Source organism: Mobula hypostoma, chromosome 3 (assembly GCF_963921235.1).
Source record: "Mobula hypostoma chromosome 3, sMobHyp1.1, whole genome shotgun sequence".
Lineage (NCBI taxonomy): Eukaryota > Metazoa > Chordata > Chondrichthyes > Myliobatiformes > Myliobatidae > Mobula > Mobula hypostoma.
Window position 1 is genome coordinate 1,260,787 of NC_086099.1, and position 22,331 is coordinate 1,283,117.

At 45.7% G+C, this 22,331-nt stretch overlaps 1 protein-coding gene across 5 annotated transcripts in view; it reads left to right on the plus strand.

The window, feature by feature from the left end:
• The window catches only part of LOC134343802 (zinc finger protein 235-like), a 44,415-nt gene extending 22,296 nt beyond the window's left edge, over positions 1 to 22,119 (plus strand). The window contains exons 1-3 of one of the 5 annotated variants that reach the window (XM_063042548.1): positions 2,888 to 2,905; positions 7,931 to 8,089; positions 14,954 to 22,119. In XM_063042548.1, coding sequence (XP_062898618.1) covers positions 15,359 to 16,105 — 747 coding nt within the window. In that variant the 5' untranslated portion in view covers positions 2,888 to 2,905; positions 7,931 to 8,089; positions 14,954 to 15,358 and the 3' untranslated portion in view covers positions 16,106 to 22,119. Of the gene's footprint in view, positions 1 to 2,876; positions 2,906 to 7,930; positions 8,090 to 13,073; positions 13,288 to 14,953 lie in introns of those variants that run through there. The other 4 variants (XM_063042549.1, XM_063042550.1, XM_063042551.1 and 1 more) reach the window with 4 other exon arrangements.
• Positions 22,120 to 22,331: the final 212 nt, after the last annotated feature.

Here is a 22,331-nt window from a genome sequence, read left to right on the forward strand (position 1 = left end):
ACTGTTACTGTCAGATTCTGCAGTTCTTGCGGCTGCTCATCGCACGCAGGACTGAACCCTGGTCACTGGGCATTGGAGGAGTCCATTCTGCTGATGTTAGCCTTAACCTAGACTGATGTTTAATATTGTGGATCTGTGAAAGATAAATCAGTTCTGTATCAAATCCCGTGTCTCAGGTACTTTCTGTCTCTACCACACACAGTATACACTAAAGAGACCACTCGGCCTATCTTGTCCTTGCCTATGTTTCTGTTCCATATCAGTATATCAAAATCTTTCCCTGCCGTTCTCCTCTCACTCTCTCTGTGATATCAGGTTGCAGCTGGTCACCACTGCATAGGATAGATTTCCCTTGAATTTCATAGAATCATAGAAATCTACAGCACATTACAGACCCTTTGCCCCACAATGTTGTGCCGACCATGTAACTTACTCTAGAAACTGCTGAGAATTACCCTACCGCATAGCCCTCTATTTTCCTAAGCTCCATCTACCAATCTACTATGTAAGAGTCATTTAAAAGACCCTATTGTATCTGCCTCTACCACTGTCGCTGGCAGTGAATTGCACACACATACCACTCTTTGTTTAAAAAAACTTAACTTTGACATCTCCTCTGTACCTACTTCCATAGAACCATAGAGCCATAGAAACTACAGCACAGAAACAGGCCCTTTTGCCCTTCTTGGCTGTGCCGAACCATTTTCTGCCTAGTCCCACTGACCTGCACACGGACCATATCCCTCCATACACCTCCCATCCATGTATCTGTCCATTTTATTCTTAAATGTTAAAAAAGAACCCGCATTTACCACCTCATCTGGCAGCTCATTCCATACTCCCACCACTCTCTGTGTGAAGAAGCCCCATCTAATGTTCCCTTTAAACTTTTCCCCCCTCACCCTTAACCCATGTCCTCTGGTTTTTTTTCTCCCCTTGCCTCAGTGGAAAAAGCCTGCTTGCATTCACTCTATCTATACCCATCATAATTTTATATACCTCTATCAAATCTCCCCTCATTCTTCTACGCTCCAGGGAATAAAGTCCTAACCTATTCAACCTTTCTCTGTAACTGAGTTTCTCAAGTCCCGGCAACATCCTTGTAAACCTTCTCTGCACTCTTTCAACCTTATTTATATCCTTCCTGTAATTTGGTGACCAAAACTGAACACAATACTCCAGTTTCGGCCTCACCAATGCCTCTTCATAACATTCCAGCTCTTATACTCAATACTTTGATTAATAAAGGCCAATGTACCAAAAGCTCTCTTTACGACCCTATCTACCTGTGACACCACTTTTAGGGAATTTTGTATCAGTATTCCCAGATCCCTCTGTTCTACTGCACTCCTCAGTGCCTTACCATTAACCCTGTATGTTCTACCTTGGTTTGTCCTTCCAACGTGCAATACCTCACACTTGTCTGTATTAAACTCCATCTGCCATTTTTCAGCCCATTTTTCCAGCTGGTCCAAGTCCTTCTGCAGGCTCTGAAAACCTTCCTCACTGTCTACTACACCTCCAATCTTTGTATCATCAGCAAATTTGCTGATCCAATTTACCACATTATCATCCAGATCATTGATATAGATGACAAATAACAATGGACCCAGCACTGATCCCTGTGGCACACCAGTAGTCACAGGCCTCCACTCAGAGAAGCAATTCTCCACTACCACTCTTTGGCTTCTTCCATCGAGCCAATGTCTAATCCAATTTACCACCTCTCCATGTATACCTAGCGACTGAATTTTCCTAACTAACCTCCCATGCGGGACCTTGTCAAAGGCCTTACTGAAATCCATGTAGACAATATCCGCCGCCTTCCCTTAATCCACTTTCCTGGTAACCTCCTCGAAAAACTCCAATAGATTGGTCAAACATGACCTACCACGCACAAAGCCATGTTGACTCTCCCTAATAAGTCCCTGTCTATCCAAATGCTTGTAGATTCTGTCTCCAAGCAGGTTAAAACTGTGCCTCCTCGAGTTAACCGTTTCAGCCCTGGGAAAAAAGCCTGTGGCTTTCCACACGACCAATGCTCTCAACATCCTACACACCTGCATGAATTCCCTGCATGCTTTTCTCCAGGCTGAATAAGACAATGAGCTCACTGTGGTTTGACGTTCTTCAGGGCTCTGGACTATGGTGGTTAAACCCCTTCTTCCCTGATCTTTTCAATGTTTTGGGTCATTTTCACTCATTTCAAAGGACTGTGCCTCAGACAGCTGGGTTGTTGCAATGCGCCTCTAAAGTCTGATAGCAGACCAGGGAGTGAATCTTCGATGGAACCGAGTCAGAAACCGAAGAGTTTTCAGCATGAGTCAGGGCTTTGGGGATCCAGAAAAGATGGGACCTAGAGGAGGAAGAGGAAGAGGAATCAGACCAGCAGGATGTGGCTATAAATGAAAGATCAGTAACATTTCGAAACTGTTTGGTTAATTTCTGCAAAATACTGGAGGAAATCAACAGATTAGGCAGCAAGTGTGGAGAGGAATAAATAGACAATGTTTCGGCCGAGCCCCTTCAGCATGCCTAGACTGTGTACTCCTCTGCTTAGTTGCTGCCAGGATTTTTTGAGTGTGCTTCTCAGTATTTCCAGCAACTTTTGTGTTTCATATCTGCATTTGTAAGAGGATTGTACTTTGGCATGAGATACACGGAATACTTGTTGATATTGAGTATATTGTCTATGGGAGCCGCCACACAAAAAAAACTGAGGTATGGACATGGAACCGGTGCCCGAAGAAACCTTTAATGGTACCATGGTTACCCATAAAGCCCTGCGTTTAGAATTTCGCCGTCGCCGAAGCACCGATCAAATGCGCAGGCGTCAGGGTTGTTGATGTTACCGAATGTCACGCATGCGCGCCGTACACAAAGGGCCCAGGAATGATCGAAGTAGGTAAGAGCGGGTTCTCGGGGGGGGGTCAATTGCTGTGAACCCCGGACACTGTGGCCCACAATCCCGGCACAGTACTGCTCTGGTCCCTCTCTCTCAGCCCCACGATCCGTACACGGGCCTCGGGGAGCTTCCGGCTGATGAGGGAACGGGAACCGATGGATCTCTCAGACAGAGCTGAGCTACAGCTATCTAAATGCGAGGATTGGGAACTCGGAGAAAGGGAACAAAATCTTTTATATCGCCAGTTGAGAAAATCACCTTTGTTCTACCTCTAATCACAAACAAGAGAAAATCTTGTCCATTCGCCCCCCCCCATCCCTCCCCACTGATCTCCCTCCCGGCACTTATCCGTGTAAGCGGAACAAGTGCTACACATGCCCTTACACTTCCTCCCTTACCACCATTCAGGGCCCCAAACAGTCCTTCCAGGTGAGGCATCACTTCACCTGTGAGTCGACTGGGGTGATATACTGCATCCGGTGCTCCCGATGTGGCCTTTTATATATTGGTGAGACCCGACGCAGACTGGGAGACCGCTTTGCTGAACATCTGCGCTCTGTCCGCCAGAGAAAGCAGGATCTCCCAGTGGCCACACATTTTAATTCCACATCCCATTCCCATTCTGACATGTCTATCCACGGCCTCCTCTACTGTAAAGATGAAGCCACACTCAGGTTGGAGGAACAACACCTTATATTCCGTCTGGGTAGCCTCCAACCTGATGGCATGAACATTGACTTCTCTAACTTCCGCTAGGCCCCACCTCCCCCTCGTACCCCAGCTGTTACTCATTTTTATGCACACATTCTTTCTCTCACTCTCCTTTTTCTCCCTCTGTCCCTCTGAATATACCTCTTGCCCATCCTCTGGGTCACCCCCCCCACGTCTTTCTCCCTAGGCCTCCTGTCCCATGATCCTCTCGTATCCCCTTTTGCCTATCACCTGTCCAGCTCTCGGCTCTATCCCTCCCCCTCCGGTCTTCTCCTATCATTTTGCATCTCCCCCTCCCCCTCCAGCTTTCAAATCCCTTACTCACTCTTCCTTCAGTTAGTCCTGACGAAGGGTCTCGGCCTGAAACATCGACTGCGCCTCTTCCTATAGATGCTGCTTGGCCTGCTGCGTTCACCAGCAACTTTGATGTATGTTGCTTGAATTTCCAGCATCTGCAGAATTCCTGTTGTTTGCGTTTAAATTCACTACTGCGAAGCCTCTTCCAGTGATGCCTACACCGAAGAAGTTTAGATCCTCTCTTCGACGGGAGTTCAGTGAAACCATCTCTCACTGCTCCCCATCTGTAATTTCTTCGGCTCTTCAACTTTTCGACCACATTTTGACTCAGACTCGCTATCACAGCCATGTATCCTTTCTTGGAACGTGCCTCCGTCGCCAACTTACTCCAGTTGGCTTTAGGATTCGTTTCCAAGCCTCTCAATTTGGACCTTCTGAGGATCCCAGGTACTCACATTTTATTGACTCTGCCTCTCGCCGCTTCTTCCGTCAAGCTCTGAAGGTGACGCTCTCCGCCATGAGGAGGTACTTGGTGTCCCTATCCCAGACCCTTCCACACTTTCGGGACACTTTCTTCGCCGTCTGTAATGGTCCTACCCGCTATTTCATCCTCCGGCGGATCCACGCCTGCAATCGCCGTTTTTTTGACTTTGTCATGTTAGGCAAAGATCGTAAGATCTTACATCTACGGACTCCAGAGCCTGCCGGCCCCGACGCTAGCAGGCATGAACTTTCAATTGCGGCGCCTGCCATTGATCTCGGCGGCTCCAACACCTCAGGACATATTCAAAACCCGGACTCCAGCAATGACCATGGACACATTCGAAATGATTACGCAACCACCAACTGCGACTCCAGCCTTGAACTCCAGGCCGGGTCTTTATGTGCTGCTGTTGTGACTCCCGTCTCCCCTTCCCCCACCACCACTCCGCAGCCCCGTCTTCCTCAGATCCCACCGTCAGCTCCTGGGCCCTCAGAGGCTCCATCTTCCTCTCACCCCAACCCTCCCCTCTCCATTGACACCCCCAGCCTCCCCCCTCCCCCCTCTGATCCCAGCTCTCATCCGTGCCGGGTCTTTACCATCCCCTCCGACCTTCAACTGTCGGAGGCAGAACGCTCTGTTCTCAGTAAGGGCCTCACGTTTGTCCTCCTTCGCCCACACCTCAGCGAGTTCCGTGTTCGCCACGATGCGGAACTTTTCTTCCGCCGTATCCGTCTCCGAGCCTACTTCTTCGGCAAGGACTCTTCCACCCCCACCGATGACCCCTTCTCCCGTCTTCAACCCTCCTCTTCTTCATGGACACCCCGCTCTGGTCTTCTGCCTGCTCTGGATCTCTTTATTGCCAACTGCCGATGGGACATCAACCGTCTCGACTTCACCGCACCTTGTCCCCATTCCAACCTCACTCCTTCGGAACGCTCTGCTCTCCACTCCCTCCGCACTAATCCTAACCTTATTATTAAACCCGCTGATAAAGTGGGTGCTGTTGTAGTCTGGCGTACTGACCTCTACCTTGCCGAGGCACAGCGACAACTCGCGGATACCTCCTCTTATTTACCCCTCGATCGTGACCCCACTAAGGAGCACCAGGCCATTGTCTCCCACACTATCAACGACTTTATCCGCTCAGGGGATCTCCCATCCACTGCTACCAACCTTATAGTTCCCACACCCCGCACTTCCCGTTTCTACCTCCTACCCAAGATCCACAAACCTGCCTGTCCTGGCCGACCTATTGTCTCAGCTTGCTCCTGCCCCACCGAACTCGTTTCTGCATACCTCGACACTGTTTTATCACCCCTTGTTCAATCCCTTCCGACCTATGTTCGTGACACTTCTCACGCTCTTAAACTTTTCGATGATTTTAAGTTCCCTGGCCCCCACCGCTTTATTTTCACCATGGATGTCCAGTCCTTATATACTTCCATCCCCCATCAGGAAGGTCTCAAAGCTCTACGCTTCTTTTTGGATTCCAGACCTAATCAGTTCCCCTCTACCACCACTCTGCTCCGTCTAGCGGAATTAGTCCTTACTCTTAATAATTTCTCCTTTTGCTCCTCCCATTTCCTCCAAACTAAAGGTGTAGCTATGGGCACCCGTATGGGTCCTAGCTATGCCTGCCTTTTTGTTGGGTTTGTGGAACAATCTATGTTCCGTGCCTATTCTGGTATCTGTCCCCCACTTTTCCTTCGCTACATCGACGACTGCATTGGCGCTGCTTCCTGCACGCATGCAGAACTCGTTGACTTTATTAACTTTGCCTCCAACTTTCACCCTGCCCTCAAGTTTACCTGGTCTATTTCCGACACCTCCCTCCCCTTTCTAGATCTTTCTGTCTCTGTCTCTGGAGACAGCTTATCCACTGATATCTACTATAAGCCTACTGACTCTCACAGCTATCTGGACTATTCCTCTTCTCACCCTGTCTCTTGCAAAAACGCCATCCCCTTCTCGCAATTCCTCCGTCTCCGCCGCATCTGCTCTCAGGATGAGGCTTTTCATTCTAGGACAAGGGAGATGTCTTCATTTTTTAAAGAAAGGGGCTTCCCTTCCTCCACTATCAACTCTGCTCTTAAACGCATCTCCTCCATTTCACGTACATCTGCTCTCACTCCATCCTCCCACCACCCCACTAGGAATAGGGTTCCCCTGGTCCTCACCTACCACCCCACCAGCCTCCGGGTCCAACATATTATTCTCCGTAACTTCCGCCACCTCCAACGGGATCCCACCACTAAGCACATCTTTCCCTCCCCCCCTCTCTCTGCATTCCGCAGGGATCGCTCCCTACACAACTCCCTTGTCCATTCGTCCCCCCCATCCCTCCCCACTGATCTCCCTCCCGGCACTTATCCGTGTAAGCGGAACAAGTGCTACACATGCCCTTACACTTCCTCCCTTACCACCATTCAGGGCCCCAAACAGTCCTTCCAGGTGAGGCATCACTTCACCTGTGAGTCGACTGGGGTGATATACTGCGTCCGGTGCTCCCGATGTGGCCTTTTATATATTGGTGAGACCCGACGCAGACTGGGAGACCGCTTTGCTGAACATCTACGCTCTGTCCGCCAGAGAAAGCAGGATCTCCCAGTGGCCACACATTTTAATTCCACATCCCATTCCCATTCTGACATGTCTATCCACAGCCTCCTCTACTGTAAAGATGAAGCCACACTCAGGTTGGAGGAACAACACCTTATATTCCGTCTGGGTAGCCTCCAACCTGATGGCATGAACATTGACTTCTCTAACTTCCGCTAGGCCCCACCTCCCCCTCGTACCCCAGCTGTTACTCATTTTTATGCACACATTCTTTCTCTCACTCTCCTTTTTCTCCCTCTGTCCCTCTGAATATACCTCTTGCCCATCCTCTGGGTCACCCCCCCCCGTCTTTCTCCCTCGGCCTCCTGTCCCATGATCCTCTCGTATCCCCTTTTGCCTATCACCTGTCCAGCTCTCGGCTCTATCCCTCCCCCTCCTGTCTTCTCCTATCATTTTGCATCTCCCCCTCCCCCTCCAGCTTTCAAATCCCTTACTCACTCTTCCTTCAGTTAGTCCTGACGAAGGGTCTCGGCCTGAAACGTCGACTGCGCCTCTTCCTATAGATGCTGTTTGGCCTGCTGCGTTCACCAGCAACTTTGACGTATGTTGCTAAAATCTGCAGGAGTTGGAAATCCAAGCAACACACACAAAATGCTGGATGAACTCAGCATTAGTACTCTTTTCCATAGATCCTGCCTGGCCTGCTGAGTTCCTCCAGCATTTTTTTGTGTACTCCTTGTTCTCCCTCCTCTGGTGAGAAAATCCTTCATGATCCGCTAAAGGCCTGCTACATAGGTTGTGTGGGAGTGCAAATGAAGTCGATCAAACCCAGAGGAGGTAAAAGTTCTTATCGACAGTGATTTGCTAGCTATTGAAATAAGTACCTCTCTATACAAAATTCAGTGTGCACCATGTTGTTGTCACTGGGTAAAAATTGCATAGCACACGATTTTTGCACACTTATTTCAAATTAGAGGGGACATTGGTGGGAAGGTGGGGAGACCTACAGTGTCCCTGATGCCCTCATCTACAAGATGTGCATCAAGCTGCACTTTAAGGAGTTGGAGCTGGAAATGGACGAGTTCCGGATCATCCGGGCGTTGGAAGGGGTGATGGATATGACATGAAGAGAGGTGAGTTACACCCAAGGTTCAGGACAGGAAACTCGGTGAGAGTCAGGAAGGGGAATGAGGTTAAATAGCCATTGCAGAGTACTCTTGTGGCCATCCCACACAACAACAGGTCGACCACTTTAGAAACTGTTGGGGGGGATTACCTGACAGAGGAAAGCAAATAGATGATAGGGGATTTGTTAGTTAGGGGAACAGAACTAGAAGGGGTCTAATATCCTAGTGGTAAGGCTTGCTAGTGCTTCCCTGTGGGGTGGGTGGTTAAACTAAGTTGCAGGGAGGATTGGAGCCAGAATGACAGAACAGATAGTGGAGAGGGTGAATTGAATTGATTTGACTTTTACATGAAGAGTAGAAATCTTTACGTTATCTCTCTGTGCAATTAATAGTAATTTATAATAATGAATATGTACAACAGGACACTCAATATAAAATAGAAATACAATTGTATCAGCATGAATTAATCAGTCTGATGGCCTGGTGGAAGAATCTGTCCTGGAGCCTGTTGGTCCTGGCTTTTATGCTGTGGTACCGTTTCCCGGATGGTAGCATCTGCAATAGTCTGTGGTTGGGGTGACTCGGGTCCCCAATGATCCTACGGGTCCTTTTTACACAGTAATGTTAATATCCTGGATAGTGGGGAGTTCGCATCTACAGATGGGATGGGCTGTCTGCACCACTCTGTGCAGAGTTCTGCGACTGAGGGAAGTATCGTTCCCATCTCAGGCGGTGATGCAGACTCTCAGGATGCTCTCAAGTGTGTCCCTGTAGAAATTTGTGGAACCATACCAAACTTTTTCAACAGTCTGAGGTGAAGGAGGTACTGTTGTGCCTTTTTCATCACACAGCCGGTATGTATAGTCCGGGTGAGATCCTCGGTGACATGTATGCCGAGGAACTTAAAGCGGTTCACCCTCTCAACAGCAGATCCATTGAGGTCAAAAGGGTTTATCCTGTCTCCATTCCTTCTGTAGGCCACAATCAGCTCCTTTGTTTTTGTAACATTCAGGGAGAGGTTGTTCTCTGGACACCAGACAGATGTTGTTCAGACCTCAGACAAAGTCAGCAATCAAAAGGTTGAGCATGGTGCAATGACTGTCCCAAGCTGTGTTTATCACAATCCAAGAAGCATCGTTGGAAAGCCAGATGAGCCCAGGACATGGAATTAATGATATTGTAGCCATTACTGGGAGTTGGTTGCACCAAACAGTCTAGGGGATTTAGAGGAACAAATTTGTAGAGAGATCGCAAACTATGCCAAGAAACAAAGGTTGAGATTGTAAGCAATTTTAAATTTCCGTATATTGAATAGGACTCCCATACTATAAAAGGACTAGATGGGGTAGAGTTTGTCAAATGTGCCCTTAATCAGTACGTCGAATTTCCTCCGTAGAAGTGTGCAATAAGCTATTGGGAAATGATCCAGGGCTAGTGACAGAAATTAGTGTATGGGAACACTTTGCAGCTAGTGATCATAATGCCATGAGATTCCAAGTAAATATAGAAAGAGAGAGGTCAGGAGCATGGGTTGAGAATCAAAATTGGAGAAAGGTCAATATTGATGGTATCAGAAAGGATCTGACAAGTGTGGTTTGGGACAGACTGTTTTCTTGCAAAGGAGTACTTGGTAAGTGGGAGTTCTTCAGAAGTGAAATTTTGAGGATGTGGAGTTTGTATGTGTCTGCCAAAATAAAAGTTGAAACGTAACTGGTGCAGGGAACCTTGGTTTTCCAGAGATATTGAGGCCCCGGATATTTTGCTCCTCTAAATGCCTCAGACTGTTGGGTGCAACCAAGACTCATTAATGACTACAATATCATAATTTCATGTCCTGACCTCATGTGATTCTTTTAAAGACATATTCTGTTGGTTTTTAAAAGCTTCCCAATATTTTGCGCTCTATTATTTACCCTCTCTTTGGCTTCTCATTTCAGCCACGGTTGTGTCCTCCTGCCTTTCCAATGCTTCCACTTCTTTGGGATGTATCTATCACTCAGCTCCCGAATTGCTCCCAGAAACTCCAGCCATTGCTGCTCCGTTGTCACTCCTACCTTTTCCCTTCCAAACAAGTTTGGCCAAAGTATGGAGAAGTTCAGTGCAGAAACAGGCCATTTGTCCCATCTAGACAATGCTGAAAACAATTAAGCTGTCTAATGCAACTACCTGCACCAGGACAATCGTCCTCTATACCCCTACCATCCACCTACCTGTCCAAACTTCTCTTAAATGGTGAAATTGAGCTCACATGCACCATTTGTGCTGGCATCTCATTCCACATTCTCACAATCAATTCAGTGAAGAGGTTTTCCATGTGATCCCGTAAAATTTTTGTTAAATGTGGAAGCCAATTACCCATGACCTTTGGTTGTCGTTCCACCCAACCTCAGTGGAAAAAGCTACTTGCATTTACCCTATCCATACCCTAATAATTTTGTATACTTCCAACAATCCTCAAGGCAATGTATAATTTCCTGTTTTTGTTTAGAGCCTTCTTTAGGTGTATAAAATGAGGAGGGGTAAGATTGTGTGGATAGCCAGAGGTTTTTTTTTCCCAGGGCTGAAATGGCTAACATGAGGGGCATAGTATTCGTTGTGGCTATCCCTTGAGGTCGAGGATGATGGTCTTCGTTCTGTTGATCTACTTAGGGGCTCTCGTGGCTTATGAGTCCAACCTTGGCTTTGAAAGTTCTTCCGCATTCAGAACAGGTAGTTCCAGATGGCAGATCGGTCTTTGGCTGTTGCTGCCTCTCTTTCCATTTTCTTCTCTTTTCTTCTAATTCCGCACGTCTGTTGGCTTCGAAAGTTGCTGTTCCTTCTCGGATGATGGCTTGCCAGAGTTTCCTGTCCTTGCCATTAGTTTCCCAATAGTTGATGTCGATATTACATTTCTTCATGTTGGCTTTTAAGACGTCTTTAAATCTCTTCTGTTGTCCGCCTCTTTTACGTTTGCCTTCTTTAAGCTGGGGGTAGAAGATTTGTTTTGGCAGACGTTCGACTTTCATCCGAACAACATGACCGCTCCATCTTAGTTGGTTCTTGATGACGTAGGCTTCAATGCTTGTTGTTTTTGCTTCATTTAGCACACTGACGTTGGTTCTTCTATCTTCCCAGCTGATACTTAAGATGTTATGAAGACGGCGTTGATGGAGCTTTTCAAGTGCCTTCAGATGTCGTCGGTATGTTGTCCAGGTTTCTGATGCATACAGGAGCGTTGGGATCACCACTGCTTTGTACACTAACATTTTGATGTCTGTTCTTATGTTACGATCATGAAAGGCTCTTGTTCGGAGACATCCAAAAGCTGCTTCAGCGCGTTTAAGATGATGTTGGATCTCGTTATTAAGGTCGACATTGGAGGAGAGGTGACTTCCAAGATACGGAAAGTGGTCCACGTTTTCCAGGGTAGTTTGGCCAAGTTGAAATGATGGTTCCATTAAGGTGCTTGGAAATAGGCACCAAGGGGATATCAGGGTTAAGTTTTTTTACACAGTCAGTGGTGGGTGCGTGGAATGCACTGGCAGGAGCGGTGGTCAAGGCAGATACAACAGGGTCTTTAACAGCCTCTTAGATAGGTACATGGAGCTCAGGAAAATAGAGCACTATGCACAAGAGAAATTCTTGGCAGTTTCTAGAGTAAGTTACATGGTTGGCAAAGCACTGTGGGATGAATGGCCTGAAATATGCTGTAGATTTCTATGTTCTGTGTTCTATGTTGAACAGCGAAATAACTTTGACTATCCTACAATCCTCTGATAACTCCCCTGTCACTAAGGATGATTTAATTATCTCTGCTAGGACCCCGACAATTTCTGCACTTGCCTCCCGTAGGGTCCGAGGGAGCACCTTGTCATACCCTGGAGATTTATCCACCCTAATCTGCCTCAGGATAGCAAACCTCTCTTCTTCTTTAATCTGTACAGCGTCCACGATGTTAATGGCACTTTTCCACACTCCCATAGACCCTGTGTCCATCTCCGGAGTAAATAGAGATGAAAAAATATCTAAGATCTCCCCCATCTGTTTTGGTTCCATACGTGGATTGCCATTAAACAATTTTGTCTCTTGAGGTCCTTTTGTTCTTAATCTACATCTAGAATCCCTGATGTTTGTCCTTCATCTTTTCTGTGAGGGCAACCTCATCCCTTCTTTTAGCCATCCTGATTTATTTCTTATGTGTTCTCTTGCATTTCTTATACTCCACAAGAACCTACCTGCCTATCCCTGTTATGCAACTCCATTTTGCGCTTCACTGGGGTCTCAATATCTCTTGAAAAACAAGGGTTCCTACAGTTTCTGTCTTTACCTTTTATTCTGACAAGCACATACCCGCTTTGTACTTTCAAAATTTCGGTTTGAAGGCCTCCCATTTACTAAGCACACCTTTGCCATAAAGCAGCCTGTCCCAGTCCACAGTTGCCAGATCCTAGTGTCATAATTCCAGGTGTTGATCCATGCCCTGAACACATCCGCCTTTCCTACACTGCTCCTTGTATTGAAATATACAGGGCTCAGCATATTCACTGCACCATGCTCAACTTTTTCATTCCTGACTTTGAGGACAGAACAACAACTGTCTCCACAACCCCTCCACTATCTGTTCTGTTATTCAGGCTCCCATTCCCCGTGCAACTTTAAACACCCACCTACCCCCACCTCCCACCATGCAGCTCTATCACCCCTTTGGCTTTCATCTCCAGATCAATAAAAAGGAGGTGCATACCAGGTACAGGCAGATAGGAACAAATGGGGTACTTATGAAATACAGGAAATTCAAGTGAACACTTATGAAAGAAATAAAAGAAGGCATGAGGTTGCCCGAGCAGACAAGGTGAAGGAGAATCCTCAGGGAGTCTGCAGATATGTTAAGAGCAAGAAGATTGGAAGGGAAAAAATTAATCCTCTGGAAGATCAGAATGGTAAACCATATGAGGAGACAAAATATATGGGGGAGATTTTAAATATTATTTTTGCATCTGTGTTTACTCAGGAGATGGACACAGAGTCCATAGAAGTGGGGCAAAGCAGCATCAACTTCATGGACCCTGGACAGATTACAGAGGTGGAGGTGTTTGCTGTCTTAAGGCAAATTACCATGGATAAATCCCCAGGGCCTGACAAGTTGTTCCCTGGGACCCTGTGGAAGACAACTGCAGAAATTGTCGGGGCCCAAGCACAGATATTTAAATCATCCTTAGTGACAGGTGAGGTACTGGAGGATTGGAGGACAGCCAATGTTGTTTTGCTGTTCAAGAAAGGCTCTAAAAACAAACAAAGAAATTGTACGTTGGTGAACTTGACATCAGTAGGGGGAATGTTATTGGAACGTATGTACAGGAACCGGATATATAAGTACAGGTGCACATTACTTTATCCGAAATTCTGAAATCCAAAAAGCTCTGAAAACCGAAGTCTTTTCGCCAACAGCTGACGTCACTCAGGTGTGACGTGGCAGCACCAGCAGAGGCCGCCAGACATCAGTTGTGGCTCAGCGCTCGTACTGGTTTGAGAAATGGAAAATGGAGTTTAATGCAGACAAGTGCAAGGTGTTGCACTTTGTTAGGACCTGCCAGGGTAGGTCTTACACAGTGACTGGTCGAGCACGGAGGAGTGATGTAGAAGAAAGGGATCTGCAATTACAGGTCCATAATTCACTGAAAATGGTGTCACAGTTTGATTGGGATGGAAAGAAAGATTTTGGCCCATTGGCCTTCATGAACCAAAGTACTGACAACAGATGGATGTTATGTTGGCTTGTGTAAGACATTGGTGAGGCCTAATTTGGAGTATTGTGTGCAGTTTTGGTCACCTACCTACAGGAAAGATGTAAAAGAGGTTGAAAGAGTTCAGAGAAAATTCACAAGGATGTTGCCAAGTCTGGAGGACTTGGGTTATAAGGAAAGATTGAACAGGTCAGGACTTTATTCCTTGGAATGTAGAAGATTGAGGGGAGATTTGATTGTGATAGAGGGGCATAGATGGGTAAATGCAAGCTGGCTTTCTCCACTGAGGCTGGATGGGACTACAACCAGAGGCCATGGGTTAAGGGTGAAAGGTGAAACATTAAGGGGAACATGGGAGAAACTTCATCACACAGATGCTCATCTGGGTGTGGAATGAACAGCCAGCACAACTGATGCATGCGAGCTGAATTTCAACATTTAAGAGGTACCTGGATGGTAGGGGTATGGCAGTGGGCAGTTTAAATAGTTCAGCACAAACTAGATGGCCCACAGGACCTGTTTCTGTGTTGTACTTCTCTATGACTGTGACAAGAACCTGAAATAATACTAATGTTTCTGAGATAACATACTGGAGAACATTGTATCATTTCTTAATGCATGCATTTCTAAATGACAATAAACGAGGACTGAGTGTCCTCATAATCTAATCTAATATTCACTCTAAATCCTTTTAACAGCTGTGCGGACCAACCATTCATCTCAGCAGGAATTTTTTATATGGCATTAAAATTGTGGCACTTCAAATTAATACTACATAAAAGAAAACCCCAGCTGCACATCAACAAAGGCTATTTATGTGAAAGTGTTTCAGTTACTGTGGGGCCAGGCACCTACGCAGCTCAGCGGGAACAGGGAATAATACCAATGGAGAGAGTCAAACTGAGCCAGGTCACAGATTGGAGATGGCAGAAATGCCCCATTCTTATAGAGACAGGAACAGCATCAGAGAATTTGATGGTCATTCCAGATACCAGCACTGTGCCCAGTTAGAAGATGATCTTTCTGTGAAACTTGGGTTGAACTTCACTGTAACAGTGTGATGCCAGATCACACCTTGACAACTCAAGTGATCTCATCTGAAATGTTGTCATTCACCCATTGATGGATATTGTAAATCTTTTTACAGGTTAAAAACGAGAAGGAATTTGTCTATGGGAATCTCGAAAACCACATGCCAGTTTTGCTGTCTCTGTCCAGATATTTAAGAAGTGGAGCAAGGGATTCACTCGATCATCCTTCCTGCTCAGACTGTGGGGAGGGTTCACTCGATCATCTGACCGACTGGCATGTTCATCATTTTACACAGGGGAAAGGCCATTCACCTGCTCAGACTGTAGGAATAATTCAGTCAGTCATCTCAACTGAAGGTACCTCAGCAAATTCACACTGGGACAAGGCCATTCATCTGTTCTGTGTGTGAGAAGGGATTCAGTCGGTCTTCCCATCTATGGGCACACTGGTCAGTTCACACTGGGCAGAGGCTGGTCATCTGGTGAATTTGTGGTAAGGATTCACTCGGTCCACTGAACAAATGGCTCACCAGCGAGTTCACACCGGGGAGAAGCCGTTCCCCTGCTTAGACTGTGGGAAGGGATTCACTCGGTCATCCAACCTTCAGGCACACCAGTCAGTTCACACTGCAGAGAGGGATTTCACCTGCTCAGACTGTGGGAAGAGATTTCCTTACTCTTCCACCCTACAGAGTCACCAGCGAGTTCACACTGGGGAGAAGCCATTCACCTGCTCAGTCTGTGGGAAGAGATTCACTCAGTCATCCACCCTACAGAGTCACCAGCGAGTTCACACTGGGGAGAGACCATTCACCTGCTCAGTCTGTGGGAAGAGATTCACTCAGTCATCCAACCTACAGAGGCATCAGCAAGTTCACACTGGAGAGAGGCCGTTCACCTGCTCAGACTGTGGGAAAGGATTCACTTTGTCATCTCACCTACTGACACACCAGTCAGTTCACACTGGGGAGAGGCCGTTCACCTGCTCAGACTGTGGGAAGACATTCACTCAGTCATCCAACCTACAGAGACACCAGCGAGTTCACACTGGGGAGAAGCCGTTCACCTGCTCAGACTGTGGGAAGAGATTCACTCAGTCATCCACCCTACAGAGTCACCAGCGAGTTCACACTGGGGAGAAGCCATTCACCTGCTCAGACTGTGGGAAGGGATTCACTCAGTCATCCACCCTACAGAGACACCAGCGAGTTCACACTGGGGAGAAGCCGTTCACCTGCTCAGACTGCGGAAATGGATTCACTCAATAATCTGACCTATTGACACACTAGACAGTTCACAGTGGGAAGTGGCAGTTCACCTGCTCAGAATGTGGGAAGGGATTCACTCGGTCATCTCAACTACTGGTACACCAGTCAGATCACCCAGGGGAGAGGCCGTTCAGTATTATCTTATTGGGGAGAAGGTTCTAACAACAGAAGTACAGAAGGTGTTACATGCCCACAGTTTTGTTTCTGTGAGCGTTACCTTATGACGTATGCTGACGGTATATAAGAAGTGTGGCACAGTGCTGAGAGAGGGAGTCGAGGGAAAGAGAGAGAGTGAAGATTGCAGACTTCGAGCTATCCGGGAACAGCTCACGATCGAGAAGGGTAAAGTGTAATGCTTACCCAAACCCAAAGGATTTGGTTAATCAGCGGCACACTGTGCATTGTGGAGATGTGTCTGTCCTTCGTATGATCCATGGGTGTGGATTTCATGACGGTCACTTTGTGAAATCGCTCTTCGTGGACTTCAGAACAGTATTCCTCGGCTGGGATTTTTGGTAACCGTTTCTTCGTTTGCTAGCCGTGGAATCTTTGGAATTCGCCGTGATCGCCTCGTCACTGCACTGTGAATCCACAAGTCTCTCCTCTCACCTATTTCATGAATTACTGGGACTCTCTGAACTGCCACTGTAAGACGCTGCTTGAATAAGGTTTGTTAAGAACGGGTTCTAAGGTTGACTGTAAGGGAGCTATAGACGCATAACACTGTTAACTTCTGTGTAAGAAAGTAGTTTATTTAAAATTGTATATTTTTGAGTAGATGTAAATAAATATAGTCATCTCTTGCTGCTGGTATGTTAAGAAGTCGTAACAAAATTGGGAGCTCATCCGCAATATGAATAAAATTGGAGCTTATTGATTGATCGATTATCGAACTCATTGGTTAGTACGCTTTTGATTGACTTGTGTAGGGAAACCAGCAGCGATGGATATTGCGGCATTTCTGGCATCGCCGGACCCTAAGGCATTAGGGGATGCCAGAAAGCACGACTTGTTGGCCATTGCTAAAAATCTAAAACTTACTGAGGTGAAACGGTCTATGAAAAATGTGCAGATTTAGAGGAGAATAGCTGAGCATTATATTTCTTTGAGGAAGTTTGAAGAGGGGGTGTTAGAATTGTTTCCTGAAAGTAAACCCAGTGATCTTGAGCTCCAGTACAAGTTGGAAAAACTAAAGATGGAAGCTGAGGATAGGCGAAGACTACAACAGCTCGAGTTTGAGTTACGAGAAAACAGCTTGAGGCTGAGGCAGCAGAAAAACAGAGGCGGTTTGCAGCTGAAGAAGCAGGAAAACGGAGAAAGCAGAAAGACAAAGGAGGTTTGATTTAGAGAAGATGGAGAAGTTGGAGCAAAGGGGTCTAGCGTTTGACTCTGGTGATAAGTTTGTGGCCAGTCAGGAAGTTAAACTGGTCCCTCCATTTGATGAAACTAGGGTTGATAAATACTTCCAGCATTTTGAGAAAGTTGCTCAGAGCCTGAAGTGGCCGGAAGGAAGCTGGCCTCTCTTGTTACAGAGTGTATTTTAGGGTAAGGCTCAGCAGGCTTATTCTGTCCTATCAATTGAAGATGCAGCTAAGTATGAGATTGTGAAACAGGCTGTGCTTAAAGCCTATGAACTGGTTCCAGAAGCCTATAGGCAAAGGTTTAGAAATTTGAAGAAGTCTGTGAACCAGACTCGTGGAATTTGCTTATGAGGAATCTGTGTGTTTTGAAAGATGGTGCACATCTAAAAATGTGGATGGTAATTTTGAGAAACTAAAAGAGTTAATTTTAATTGAAGAATTTAAAAGGTGCGTCCACAATGACATAAAGAAATACTTGGATGAAAAGAATGCTGCCACTTTACAAGAGTCTGCTACATTAGCAGATGAGTTTGCTCTAATGCACAAGGCTAAGTTCACCCTGAGTAAGACCTTCCAAAAGAGTAGCATGGATAATCAGGGTAAACCAGAAATCAAATCTGGGTCTAGTGACAAAGGTAGGGATGAAGGGAAGCAGTTAAAGTAGAAACGCTCTGGTCCTACTTGTCACTATTGTAGGAAACCTGGTCATGTTATGGCTAATTGTTTCCTTCTGAAAAAGAAGAAGGAAAAGGAGGCAGTTCCAGGGGCCTGTGTTCAAAATGTTGAAACACCCATGAACGCATAAGGATCTGCGCATTCTGATGAAGCTCTGTCAATGGCTAAAACGTCTGGTCAGGTTAGGAAAGAATTCCTTCATTTTACCTCAGATGGGTTTGTTTCAGTAAAGGAAGGGTCAATCCTGGTACCGGTGAAAATTCTTCGAGATACTGTGGCTTCTCAGTCACTTACCTGTGTGCTTTGATAGTGTTCTAAAGTTTGGTGACGAGACTGTCACTAGTGAGATAAACCTTATCAAAGGCATTGGAGGCGACATTGTCTCTGTGCCTCTGCACACGGTAATTTTGAAATCAGAGTTACTTACATGACTTGTTAAAGTAGGACTACGACCCAGTTTACCGGTGGAAGGTATTTCTTTGTTGTTAGGGAATGACCTAGCAGGTGGTAAAGTTGTTCCTGAAGTGCAGCTGACAACTAAGCCAATCAATGATGATTCAAAGGTAGACCCTAACATTTACCCCTCGTGTGCAGTAACTCAAGCTAGCGCCAAGTAAATTGCCAATGCAGATGGGTCCTGTGCAGCATGATTTAGCTACTCATGATAGCCCAAATAGGGAATCAGATTTTGATGACTTGTCAGGGACTTTTCTGCCTTCATTGTTTCACCAGGATCCAGGTATTAAATCTGATAATAAAGATTTATCTCTGTCTAGGAAGGAGTTTATAGCAGAACAGAGCAGAGACCCTGAGATTTAAGTTTTAAGAGAAAAAGCTCTCTCAAGTGAGGAGATTGATAAAGTGCCAGTAGGATGTTACTTCAAAGATGGAGTGTTAATGAGGACATGGAGACCACCTGATGTTCCTGCAAATGGGCAATTGTTCACCAGGTTGTAGTTCCAAAAACCTATAGGAATGAGATTTTAACTTGGGCCCATAGTAAATTGTTGGGTGGCCAGCTAGGTGTGAATAAAACTGTGAACAAAGTTTTAAAACAATTCTTCTGGCCTAGGTTGAGGAAAGATGTTGCAACATTTTGCAGGACTTGTCACACTTGCAGGTTGTGGGTAAACCTAATCAGGTCACCCCAGTGGCTCCGCTGCAGCCTGTTCCTGCATTTGGTGAACCATTTTCTGAAGTTATTGTGGATTGTATTGGCCCATTGCCAAAGACTAAAGCTGGTCATCAGTATTTGCTAACTATCAAGTGTACAGCATCTAGATTTCCAGAGACAATACCTCTCAGAAATATAAAAGCCAAAACTATGTCGAAGGCTCTCGTAAAGTTTTTTACTTTATTTGGTTTGCCGAAAGAAATTCAGTCTGATCAAGGGACTAATTTTATGTCAGGATTACTCCAGCAGGTAGTTTACAAACTGGGAGCCAAACAGATTATGTCATCCGTGTATCATCCAGAATCCCAAGGGACCTTTGAAAGATTCAATTCTACCCTCAAAACCATGATTAGGACAGTCTGTATTAAAAATGAGAAGGTTTGGGATGAGGGAGTGTCACGTACCCCGTGACGGGTTAAAGAACCAGCTGAGATGGAAAACACTTTGGAGTCCAGTATTGCTATTAACTAATAATATTTATTAGTAACTACGCAATACAGTAATATAAATGTAGGTAAATCAAACAGGTTAGCAGTGATTATATGTAAGTAAGTAAATCAGTAAGTGTGGAAATATATATGAAAACCAAGCTTCTTCAAGTCTAGGGGTAAATAGATAGTCTTACGATGATGAGTGAAGTTCAATAGACAATAGGTGCAGAAGTAGACCATTCAGCCCTTCGAGCCTGCACTGCCATTCTGAGATCATGGCTGATCAGTACAGTTCGTGGAGTTGAGTTGAGTAGTGATGGAGAGGGGGAGATTTGAGTCTTCAGGTCAGCTGACGCCGTCGATCTTCTCGTCGTTGTCCGAAATCCTTTAAAAGTCACCGATTGTGACCACAACAAAGGGGACCGTTTTTCTGTGGTGGAGCTATCAACCCAGGCGAGGATTCGACACACAAACAACTCCCCATCGGTCACTCCCTTTTCACACTGCAAGAGCCACTGATCGATCCTCCAAAAACCCACTTTTTCTGTGGGCACAACAAAGCTCATTCAGTGTCCAAAAACATGTGCCTGAGGTCTATCATCTGACCTTCTATTTATCTCAGTATACTGAGTACCAACTGTCTCTCAAATAGCTCCTCCCATCTCTCTCTGTGTAAGAATGCACTAGCAGGCAATGTGCTTGGGAAATATAAACTCCCTGCCGAAAAATCATAACATCGATTGTCCATCAAATAACGCCACCCTCGGTCACTATAGTGACTTACGAGCTGCTCGGTGCTCTCTCTCTCTCCAACTGAGCAGAAATCCAAAAGTTCCTCCCCGTGCCTTAAAGTGACAGTCCAAAAGTTAGTCTTCGTCTCTCTCTCTTTCTCTATCTCTTTTCAAAACAAGATGTCGGCATTAAATACCTCTCTCTCTCTCTTTTCAAAAGCACAGTTCATAGGGGTAATTTAGGACCCCATCACAGGGAGTTTATTTGCTTATATTTGCAGTAATGGAGTCAGTACAAGAGTCCCTAGGCTTTAGTCCCTTTGAACTTGTATTTGTTTACCAGGTCCGAGGACCTTTGGCATTGTTAAAGGAACAGTGGGTTAACAATGACATGCACGTTAATTTGCTAGATTATGTTTTGAAGTTTAGGGAAAATTGCAAAGGGCTTGCAACCTAGCAAAGGAAAATTTAAAATCAGCCAGGAAAGAATGAAAACTTGGTGTGATAAATAAGCCAGAATTCAAGCCGGGAGATAAAGTGCTTGTTTTGTTTCCTGTACTGTCACGAACCCCGTTACAGGAATAAAGAACCAGCAGAAATAGAAAACACTTTGGAGTCCAGTATTGCTATTAACTAATAATATTTATTAGTAACTATGCAATACAGTAATATAACTGTAGATAAATCAAACAGGTTAGCAATGATTATATATATAAGTAAGTATATTGGTTTAAGTGTGGAAATATCTATGAAAAACCAAGCTTCTTCAAGTCTAGGGGTAAAAAGATACAGTCTTACGATGTTGAGTAAAGTTCAGTTCGTGGTATTGAGTTGAGCAGTGATGGAGAGAGAGAGAGGGAGAGATTTGAGTCTTCAGGTGAGCTAACGCCGTCGATCTTGTTGTCCTTCGAAATCCTTTAAAAGTCACCGACTGTGATTTTAACAAAGGGGACCGGTTTTCTGTGGTGGAGCTATCCCCCAGGCGAGGGTGGACACATGGACAACTCCCCACCAGTCAACCCCTTTTCTTTCTTTCACTGCAAGAGCGACAGATCGATCCGCCTGATTGATCCTCCAACACCCACTTTTCCTGCGGGCACAACAATGCTCATTCAGTGTCCAAAACATGTGTCTGAGGTCTATCATCTGACCTCCTATTTTATCTTCCCGAGCTGGATACCAGCTATCATTCAAATAACTCCTCCTTCCTCTCTCTGTGTAAGAAATGTAAGCAGACAAAAGTCCTTGAAGAAGTATTAACAACCTGCCGAAAATCATAACGTATAAGATCCTAAAGGGATTGGACAGGCTAGATGCGGGAAGATTGTTCCCGATGTTGGGGAGGTCTAGAACGAGGGGTCACAGTTTGAGGATAGAGGGGAAGCCTTTTAGGACCGAGGTTAGGAAAAACTTCTTCACACAGAGAGTGGTGAATCTGTGGAATTCTCTGCCACAGCAAACTGTTGAGGCCAGTTCATTAGCTATGTTTAAAAGGAAGTTAGATATGGCCCTTGTGGCTACAGGGGTCAGGGGGTATGGAGGGAAGGCTGGGTTCTGAGTTGGATGATCAGCCATGATCATAATAAATGGCGGTGCAGGCTCGAAGGGCCGAATGGCCTACTCCTGCACCTATTTTCTATGTTTCTATAACATCTATTGTCCATTAAATAACCCTGACTTCGGTCACCATAGCAACTTACAAGCGGCTCGGTGCCATCTCCAACTCCAACTCAGCAGAAATCCAAAAGTTAACCAGTTCTTTCTCGTTCCTTAAAGTGAGAGTCCAACAGTTAGTCTTAGTCTCTCTCTCTCTCTCTCTCTCTCTCTCTTTTCAAAACAACATGCTGGTGTTAA